General features: G+C 30.3%; 1 protein-coding gene across 1 annotated transcript; it reads right to left on the bottom strand.

Annotated features, from left to right (window-relative positions):
• Nucleotides 1–5,210: 5,210 nt before the first annotated feature.
• LOC101496837 (dnaJ protein ERDJ3A) lies at nucleotides 5,211–8,599 on the bottom strand. The gene is made up of 7 exons (XM_004492414.4): nucleotides 8,376–8,599; nucleotides 7,797–7,852; nucleotides 7,630–7,703; nucleotides 6,944–7,416; nucleotides 6,525–6,863; nucleotides 6,027–6,380; nucleotides 5,211–5,934 (listed from the first exon to the last, which is right to left on the bottom strand). The coding sequence occupies exons 1-7, from the start codon at nucleotides 8,463–8,465 to the stop codon at nucleotides 5,647–5,649; spliced, it is 1,674 nt and encodes a 557-aa protein (XP_004492471.1). The 5' UTR covers nucleotides 8,466–8,599; the 3' UTR covers nucleotides 5,211–5,646.
• Nucleotides 8,600–10,954: the final 2,355 nt, after the last annotated feature.

The following is a 10,954-nucleotide window of genomic DNA, read 5'->3' as shown; positions in this document are numbered from 1 at the left end:
AATATGTGATTAATTAATTTGATAGATGTTGTAAATTTATAGAACACACAAATAGAAAGAGAAGAAAATAAACTTTTTTAACTTTTAATTGAATCTCGTTTCACAAGTGTTTTGAGCAAAATAGAAACAATTTCAGTAAAGGATTTGGATTCTCTACCTTTAACTTGTTAAAGGTAGAGTAACTTTAGACAAATGCATTAACGGAAGAAATTTTTTAATATTAAACTTAGTGATGGAATGGTGAACAATATTTTATTTTTATCAAATCTTCACCATTAGATACTTCAATCTCACCATATCTATCATGAACCTCCAACACCACAATTTTCTCCTAATTTATGCTATATAAAGATAAAATCTCATTTTAGTGTAGCCTATTTTGCTACCTTAAATACCCCTAGTTTTTTTCTCCTAATTTTTCACATTATAGTAACCACTGTTAAAAAAAACACTATTGAGCAACAACAAAAATACCCATGAACAACAAATAAATAAATAAAATTGAAGAGGAATATTAAAAATAAAATAAAAACTATACAAATTATATTCATGAATAATATATATTAACATACTAGAAAAGACGGACAACCGAGCACTCCGATCATATAATTGTAACCACTCACGAATGCTAGTGTCCTATAATTGTAACTACTCACGACGAACTCCAGTGATACTGAAAAACAGATTAAATACACTCAAAGATATGTAGTCAGTGCCTCAAAATTGTTCGATCAATATCAAATAGTTAAAATTATAAGACAAATTTTAAAAATGAGTGGTTACAATCAAATAGTCAATACCAAAGGAAAGATCTAAGGTGGAACCTCTATGCCAATAAAAATGAGTGGAGACATATTAAAATAAGAAATAATCAATCAATCTTAAAAATCTTCAATCTTGATTATTGTAATAAACAAAAATTAACTACTTCTGAATCATTTAATGAATTTTTATAGATGAAATGGTACATAAATTCGTATACAACTGCAAGATCCCGAGTTTGAATATGAGACATAGTATCCTATCTAATAATTTCGACATTTGTCAATTGAGTTAGGTCTTTTAAATTTATAATATTATTTCAAATATACCCTTTGTTGAATTCAAAAATATTTAATGTGATTAGTTGAGTATTTGATATTAAAAAAAAGGGGACTTAGTAAATACAACTTGTGTTTTACGTGAAATATATAAAATTAATTTCGCTTCACTAAATTTTTTTATAAATGTAAAAGCAGTTTCCTAAAGACACTTACTAAAAAATCTACTTTAAAAAAAATAATTGATCCGTCAAATAGTTGAATGTACAGGTTTTAAAATAACTTTTTTATATTTAATGTCTTGAAATATATCCTTAGGGCGTATTTTTCTTATAATTGTGATGGAGGAATTATATGTATAATCAAAAGTCATAAACCATAAAAAAAAAAATCAGATTCATACAAATGTGACAATTAACTTCGTATCTTACTCAAATTTCATAACATTAAAAGTATTTTATAAACTTGTGTGTAATTGTAAATAAGCTCTAAATTTTCTCGAAAATAACACTAATTGATTACTTATTAGTCATTACTAAGTCAAAAAATAGGCTAAATTACATTCGTGGTCCTTTAACTTAAGTCCAGGTAATGTTTTGGTCCTTTAACTTTTTTTTTTCCCATTTCAATATTTTATCTTTTGAAATAATTTCAATTTTACCCTTTAAGTGAGATTCCGTTAAGGCAACGTTAACAAATTCCCTCATCCGTTTTCTTTCCAGTTTTTTTCTCTTTGATATTTCTAAATCTCTGGTTTGGTATTTCATCTCCATTGATTTCCCTCTTTTCATTTTCGTCTTCTTATTTTCCTGTTTTCTTCTCTCATCTCCACTGATTTCCCTCTTCTCATCTCCGTGAAAGCGTGTTCGTCTCTTGTCCCACTCGTTTTTCTCTTATCAGTTTCTTCTTTACCACAGATCTGACCCCATAATCTTAGAAAAACACGAAGGAATATGTATGTGTGGACCACAAACCCTTGACCCAAAATAATCAACACATGTAAGAATAAAATCATTCAAAATCAAACACATGCAACTAATAAATACCATAAGAACCCAACTAAACCCTAAACCTAAACCCTAAAATAAATCAGATCATTAAACATCAGAATCCATAAACACGTTACCTTTTCCTCTCAATGTGCGATTACGATTTCTTGAAGCTTCAGGAAGAAAACACGATTCAGGAAGATTCAGATCATTAATTTACGATTTCACAGAGATTCAGGAAGAAAACGCGAAGACGATAGCATTTCACGGAAAATAAAAACAGGAAAATAAGAACACGCAGAGGAAAACGATTTCACGGAGATGAGAAGAGGGAAATCAGTGGAGATGAGAGAAGAAAATAGGAAAATAAGAAGACGAAAATGAGAAGATGGAAATCAGTGGAGATGAGAATACCAAACAAGAGATTTAGAAATATCAGAGAGAAAAAACTGGAAAGAAAACGGATGAGGGAATTTGTTAACGTTGCCTTAACGGAATCTCACTTAAAGGGTAAAATTGAAATTATTTCAAAAGATAAAATACTGAAATGGGAAAATAAAAAGTTAAAGGACCAAAACGTTACCTGAACTTAAGTTAAAGGACCACGAATGTAATTTAGCCTCAAAAAATATTTGATTAACTATTACAAATTTGGGCCAAAATGGAAATTATTATTAATTGGCACACATTTTTGCTTTTTCCCATTTGATAGATGTACGAGGTATCTTTTGGATAAGCAAATGTTAGAATATAATAAATTAGTTTGATTGAATTTGAATCAATCAAATTACTTACACGAGATGATGTATCTCACACTTAACCTAAGTAAGATTTTATATTTATTTGGAGAACATAACAATGCACAACAACAAGCTGTCATATACCGTATGCTTGTCGCCTCCCGAATCAATTGTCACTTGATGTTGTTCAGACAGCAATATTTCTATATGTGAAGGATATGGACAACTTCTACATTCAGAGTCAGAACTTGCAGCATCACGTTTATGTATAATCACCATTTTCAATTAATGTTGTTCAACTTCAAACTAATATAGCTGATGCAATTGCTTCACAAGTTCAAAGCCTAGCTATGCATTAGTCACTTAGTTGTATTGATTTGAGATAGAAGCATTAGATTGGTGGTATATGATGGAATGGAATATGCTAGTTAAACATTTAAAAAAAATATGTTACTTCATTGTATTCCATTCAACCCAATATCATCGGTCCAAACATTTAAGCACCATCTTTAAAAAGATAAGGCAAAATTGCACTGACCTGCCTTGAGATTTGTTATAATGTCATTCACATACTCTTTATATTTTATTTCAATGTGATAAACACAACCCTTCTAGTTTAACACCGTATGCTTCTAGTAAAAATTAAAACACAAATGATTTGATCAACTCATAATAAATCCCGACTTTCTCCATTTTTTAAATTGCTTATGCGAGTAGGCGGAAAGCTAAAAATCAAAACTACAACTTTTGTGTTAGAATAAAAGTCTAATGCCAAACTTTACTGGATCTAAACTGCATATTATGTGATTTAAGTTCTTTTGTAATAATTTTAAGTAGTATACCACTTGTTTTAAAGCCTAAAAACCGAACACCATATATTAAGAGTTTTCCTTTTTCAGATAGACACGTTTTTGGATTGAGAAATATATAAACAATTTTTATTTTATTTTCATGGAAGACTAATTTTCTCTGATTGATCTACTGTTTCAGAGTTTCATCAACACCTTGAGGTGATGATTGACTTGATTCTTTCTATTCTTTTCTTCCACCCACTAAGTTCGCAATCATTTCCCTTTTATTTCTCCTTTATTGTATTTTAGTATTTCAAATTAATAGATGTTCAATCTAAAATTGATTTATATAAGAATGTTAGAATGCAATGAATTTTACACCAAGTTGCAGGGATTATAACAAACACATGATGTCAAAGCTATTAGTGGTGTTCAAAAAAGTGCACAAAAATTGCCATCAAGTTACACAAACTCGGATGTAGTTTTTACATAAATGTTAAAACTTTCAACATGACAAAAATGTAAGAGAATGTGCAAAAATACGAAGGTAAAAAAAACTGATTAACAAGAAGAAAAACAACTCGTCAATAAAATGATCAAGAAAACCGTTGAAAGGTTTTAACTGTACCATTTAGAAGCAAAATAATTCGAAGCACTCAAAAGCAAATGATAAAATCTCGTTCAAAAACTTTATGGAGAAAATGCAAAAAAACTTAAGACACATATCTTAGAACTTCAAATGTAAAGTGTAGATGAATATCTTTTTTTCTCTCGAACAATGCTAATAGTGTTAATACTAAGAAGAAGTGAGTATTTTTTCAAAAATAGAGTGAATGTCTATTAGACACTGTATATTAATCGAAGGAACCCATGTTGTGTTGCCATGACTTATTATACTCCTTGTAGGACTATTGGTGTTTTGATCTTCAAGATATTGAATTTTGCTTTCTGTTACATTGAAATTCTACCAGTAGCACAAACCCCTAACGCAGAATGATTCTGCCATTTCGAGTTCTGAAGAGTTTCCGTTCCAGTGAGTTTGCAGCCCAATAAATCCAACGGCAGCACTACCGTCATATCGCACGTACCCAGTCACCAGCTGCCAGGCCATCTGTGAGGCGTTCAAGTCAACACTTGAAATCTTACCTCTGTGTTGTGTTTATTTTCTCACTTTTGTCCAGTCGCTCCATTTAACCTATTTTCATCTCTCCATATAGAATACAACTAACATATTTTCACCATGACATATTTTCACCATGACAGGAAAATGAAGGTCACAATTGGACAAATTTGCTTAATGAGTTTGCAGGATAACAACTTAGTTTGATAAAGCTGAAGTAAAAGCAGATTCACAAATAAATAAAAATCATGTCCAAGTCATGAGCTGATATGAAGATGTCTCATGTTCAAGAAGATAGCTCTTAAAATAATATTACTGTACACCGACTACCAACTATATGATGATCAATAACTGCATTATTAGGTACTCCCTCATCCCTAATTATTTTTAATTTGATACGGCCAATAGTATATGTTAATTGTTAATTTGTGCATTATGCTAGAGGCGGAAATCGAATCTCAAACTACTTTATCACTTCATTCATTTACTCTCTCGATTTCTAATTATAAACATTTGTTGAGAAATAAATGTCCAGAAATATAAACTCTTTCCAATTATGAAAGATGAAATTAGATACATTTATGTGCGAAAGAATATTTTTTAAAACGTCAACACATAAAATAACAAATTAAATTCATTATCTATATTTTTTAATGTGTATGAAAAGAGAAAGAAAAGAAAAAAGAAGATACTACAACTGATTTGACTTTCTGATGAGTAGGCAACACACAAGATTATGATAAACTGCACTGCGTTTAAATATGCCATTGCCAAAATTTCGGAGTCAATCTCGTTCCATTGCACAAAATTAGTTGGATCAGCGGCTATTTGAGAATTTTTTAATTTTATAAATGTTTCTGTTTTGTATCATATGTACCCTTGCTAGTACCGAAACTGATCTGATTCTATCTCTTATATTTATACAGCAAAACCCAGTGAGGTTTTGTGGGCAACCTAACCAATGTTCTATTTTAGTACAGGCTTCTTATGTGTTTCCCTAAAGGGTACGTCTCCGCTTAAAACGGAGCTGATAAAATTTTCTACCTCCTCTATTGTTGTTTCACCCATAAATACAGTGAATTTTCCTTTCCGAGGTTTGTAGGCAATCAACAACTTATCTGACGATTTATAACCTGTTTTGTCAAATGCGTTTAGAAAGGACTGTTGCTTTGCAGAATCTAAAAGAGCATAGGAAATGGAGTCCCTAGAGCTGCCTCCTCGATTTGGTTTTCTTGACAAGGACTTCTGTGAGACCTGAAATAATAGTGCTCCCTTTGAGAATTTGCACAAGATAAAATTTGTATATATACCCTTTTAACCAGTAAGTAAATGAAATCTTCACTTACCAAAGTGAGAAGTGATTCTAGCTTTTCCCTTGCTTTTGAAGATCTGAAGGCACCAATTATGCAAACTGGAGTTTTCTCCCCACAGAGAGCATCGAAGTTTGACCGAGAAAGCAACTGAATGTGGCTATCTTCTGGATCAGCTTGTGCTTTCTTGGACTGACTTGATGTTTGCTTTTTACTTTCTTTCTCAAAACTATCAAGTATGTTACTAAGATCATGTACAGCAGATTTTATATCTTTCACCGAAATCCCAGTTTTCAGAATAAGCTTTTCTCCGTTAGGTAGCCAACCTACAATAGCTGGAAGTGCATCAACTCCTAGCTTTTTCACTCTCGGATCAGAAACATCATGAACCTGCAAATGATTATAAACATATATGATTGTTGAGGCTCCATGTGACTAATGAATTAATTATCTTCTCTTAACCTATAAACAAACAACTAGGCTTTCCCTAAATGTCTAGAGAAACAAATGAATTAACTACTAGCACTTGCATACCTCTACATCACTGAAAGTAAGGCGTTTGCGATACAAGCCACTAAGAACACGCCAAATTACAGGAGTGTCCTTTTTGGTGGAGAGAAGCAGCACCCTAGGCAATTTTCCAGTCGTGCTGTATTGATCAAGTTGATTCAAGTCAATCCGTTTTGAAAACCTTGGCAAGTGTTGTTGACAGAAGGCCTTCAAGTCCTTAACAGCCAAGTCACCACCATACTCCACTAGAGAACCCTTTTCATTCTCCTTGTAAGAATAAACAAAAAGCCTTGGAGCTTTGCGCGGATATACATCAAGCTCCTTACAGAATGAGGCTTCCTTTTCACAGTTTATGTTTCCAACCTGTCAAAAAGGAGACAATAAGTCATGCCAACTACGAAACAATTAATGAAATTGAACAAAATTCAAAAATAAATAAAAACCTTCAAAGCTCCTTGCAATGTACCGGAAACCTCCCCTATAATGGACTCAAAGTGTTGGATGCCCCTCAATGAAGGTGCATAAGATAACAAAAGCCAAGTCATTCCTTCATCAATAATTTCTTTCTTGTAGATATTTGAAGTTAAGGATCTAAAACTTTTAGGGGTACTCTTGGACCCAGATTGAGAACTAAATGAACTGCCAAAAGGCCCAAAACCACCACCAAAAAAATTTCCAAGAATATCATCCAAACCGAATCCAAAAGAATTTGAATCACCAGAACCGCCAAAGGAAAACGAGAATGACTTCGAGCTTCCCTGATCACCGCTACCCCATTGTTCTCCTGGTCGGAAGGTAAAGCTTCCTGGACCACCCTGACCTCCAGGATGGCCAGCTCCAAATCCTGGATTTCCTTTCTCATCTCCATATAAGTCATAATTCTTCCTCTTTTGCTCATCAGATAAAATCTCGTATGCTGATAAAAAGGGGCAAAAAAATATACACCAAAATGAACATCCTCAAACAAGAAATAGGTAGAAAGTAAAATAAAAAAATAAAAATCTTTTTCTTTTGTTCATTGTTCCAAAAATTAAATCTTTGGTTCAGCAAGCATGAACTTGATATTGGAAACAGAAATCAAGTGTGTGTGTGGCATAGAGAGAGAGAGAGGGAAAACAACTTTCAATACCATTATTTATTTGAGCAAACTTCTCTTGTGCACCCTTGGCCTTGTTCTTGTCAGGGTGATATTGAAGAGAGAGTCTGAAAGAAAAATAAACAATATATATGACTCAAGTTTTTAGAGACGACTATATTTAACATGTGACAGGCAACAAAAATACAAAATAGACATACTTGTGAAACGCCTTCTGAATTTCTCTCTGACTTGCAGTTTTATCAACCCCAAGAACCTAATAAAATTGAAGAATATGCAATCAGGTTATGCAAACAAAACAATACAATACACTTCAAATCAAAACATAAAATTTCCCACTTTCCCCTTTTGGAACAATCTTGTTCCTCATGCTTCTGTAAAGAGACGAACTTGCAAGTTCATAATTTTTGATAATATAAACTATGGCAATATCAGAAGTAAGTAATGTGTGATTTACAACAGCCAAAGATAAGACCCAAAAAAACACAATCTTGCATGTTAAAATGAACTATCAATTTTAAAAAGAACCCAGGTTCGGGAATAGAAAGCACAAATTAACTATAAAAAAAACTATGAGTAACAAATTCCCAATAATGCAATACAATTTAACTTATCATTATCATTATACATTTCAATTCAAATCACACAATAAACTCTCAAAATTTCAATTCAAATCACACAATAAACTCTCAAAATTTCAATATATTTCCCCCATTTTAACCTCAAATTTGTCAAACCCCAAATTATTATTAAAAAAAGAAAATAAAAGAAAAAAGAACCTTGTAGGGGTCCGTTGTTTTGGCTTCCGAATTTAAGAGGAAACACATGGCAACGACGATGATGAATATGGTGGCTGAACGGGTCTTCATGCCTGGATCTGTTATTCAGTTGTGAGAGAGTTTTGGAAATCGGAAAATGTTGAACGGAGGAAAGAATGACGGTGACGGAATATTTGTTCGGAGTCTGTAAATACACTTTCGCGGGAAGGTTTCTAGAATTCTCGAGGTTTATATTATATTTATAGTTGTACGATGATGTGGCAGTTTGACGTGTAACCACGAATTCTGGCCAATAGGATTTCAGATTTTTTACTTTCTTATATAGGAGTACTTCTTTTTATTTATTTTTGTATAAATAATAATAATAATCTATACATTATAATAAAACAAACATAATAAATTGGCAAGTTTGACACGTGTCAACAAATGAGAGTATTAAAAAAATATCAAGTTTCTATTAATAGAAATAATACGTGTTGATGAGAAGTTAATGGCCAATTAAAAAATAAAAGGAATGTATTAAAAATAAAAAAGTTTTTTTTTAAGAAAAGCATAAAACTTAAAATTAAAAATAAAATACAATACACCACAACTACTTGACAGTTTTTTTTAACATATTGTATACGTCAGTTGAGAAGTTAATGAAATGCATAAGTGAATGACCAATTAAAAAATAAGAAAATAAATTAAAAATAAAATATAATGCGACCTAACATTTTACCGCGAATTTAGTGGTCAATTAAAAAAAATAATAATAAAATACAATCAATAGCACTAACTTGACAACAGTTTTTTGAAAGGTAATGTATGCAATATAATAAGCAAAGATGATAATTTGCAAGTTTGACACATGTCAGCTCAGAGTGTTAGGAAGATATCACATTTCTATTAATAGAAATAATATTTCTTTTTTTAAAAATAAAATTAAATTTATGTTACACGACTTTGTACACGGATCAGTTGAAAAGTTAGTGGCCAATTGAAAAATAGGGTCAGTTGAAAAGTTAGTGGCCAATTGAAAAATAAGAATAATGAATTAAAAATAAAATACACTACACCACTACTTACATGGTCAGTTAGAAAAGAAGCAAAATACAGTCAATCACACCAAGACTTGAGAGTTTTTGGAATTGTTAATACAGTCAATCACACCAAGACTTGAGAGTTTTTGGAATTGTTTTCTTGCGTCTCTCTTATAAATATCATTCATATTATACAATTCCTTTTTAAGTTTTCTTATTCATCTTTATCCAATGTCTGAAACAAAAATCATTGTTGTTTCAATTTCTCCATAAGAGTTGTTGCTTCAATTTCTCCAAGAAATGAGTTATGGAATTTGGCTATTAGAGTTGTGTCGTGGTTTCTGTCTTGATCTCGTCAACGTCAAACAAAACTTGTATGCAATGGAAATATTACTGAGATTAATATTCATGAGCTTTTATTTATAATCTGATATTAATATTCCTTGTGGAACTTTGTATTTGTTCGTGTTGTATATATCAACTTTCTGGAGTATATGTTCACACAAATTACTTGAATGGTAAATGTTTTTCAATCTGTCATTGTTATTTTATTTTATTTATAAAAAAAGATTAATATTTTGTTATGTATATATATACTTTGTATTGTTTATATTTATTAATTTTGTCTCAAAAAATTGTAAATTTGTATATGTATATTTCTATCCTCTTATATAACATATGTCTTAATAACTCCGATTTTAAATTCACTCATAAATAGTCAACAAATTGTACATTTGTATATTTATATTTCTATTCTCTTATATAAGATTTGTCTTAATAACTCTGAATTTAAATTGTCTCATAAATAGTTCATGTCCGTCCTAATAATTTTAATTATAAGTTGTCTAATAAATAGTGTTTTCATTATATTAAATAAATAATAATAATTTATTTAAGTAAATATAAAATTTATTTAGGCTTCTTAGCCATGAATTCAATTAAATTTCTAGACCTGAAGGGAAAAATAATCATAGGAATTAAAGAAACAATTCATTTATTCATTGAAAGTAATGGTTTTTCAAACTTCAAACACTATTTTATCAAATTTAAAATGAAGACCAACATTCAAATTAAAAGATAAAAGATACTCATAGTTTTTATGTGTATTGTAATTTTTTGTTTGTAATGGGGAAATTATTTTTCTTTAGTATTTTGTGTGTAGTACTAAAATGAATGATATTTTGCCACTTGATACAACAAAATTTATATGAATTCTTAAATGTCGTGTATCATCAAAATTTATATGAATTCTTAAATGTCATGTATTTCATATAAACAACATAGGTTGAATAATAAAAATAAAAATTCATATAAACAACATATTTTGAATAATAAAAATAAAAATTCATTATTAAGTTTCTTACATCTTTACATTTACTAATTTAATTATTTTATATATGTCCATATCCATTATTTTAAAAATTCTTATTTCATCTAATCTAATTATTTAATGTTTTTTTAATAATTATTGTTTTTATTTGTTTAAAATTAAAAGTATTGTTTTATAATAAGTTTTTTGGAAAGAAAAAAGATTTTTTGTGGAATTCAAAAAATAAG

Source organism: Cicer arietinum, chromosome 3 (genome assembly GCF_000331145.2).
Source record: "Cicer arietinum cultivar CDC Frontier isolate Library 1 chromosome 3, Cicar.CDCFrontier_v2.0, whole genome shotgun sequence".
Classification (NCBI taxonomy): Eukaryota; Viridiplantae; Streptophyta; class Magnoliopsida; order Fabales; family Fabaceae; genus Cicer; species Cicer arietinum.
Note: the sequence above shows the minus strand (reverse complement) of the source record. Positions and strands in the feature narration are given on the sequence as shown.

Excerpts from the sequence above, each read along its gene's own strand:
- LOC101496837 (XM_004492414.4), bottom strand. The coding sequence starts at position 8,465 with ATGAAGACCCGTTCAGCCACCATATTCATCATCGTCGTTGCCATGTGT. Across the intron at positions 7,704-7,796 it reads ATTCAGAAGGCGTTTCACAA|ACTCTCTCTTCAATATCACC; the intron begins GTATGTCTATTT and ends TTTTTCTTTCAG. Across the intron at positions 5,935-6,026 it reads TAGAATCACTTCTCACTTTG|GTCTCACAGAAGTCCTTGTC; the intron begins GTAAGTGAAGAT and ends CTATTATTTCAG.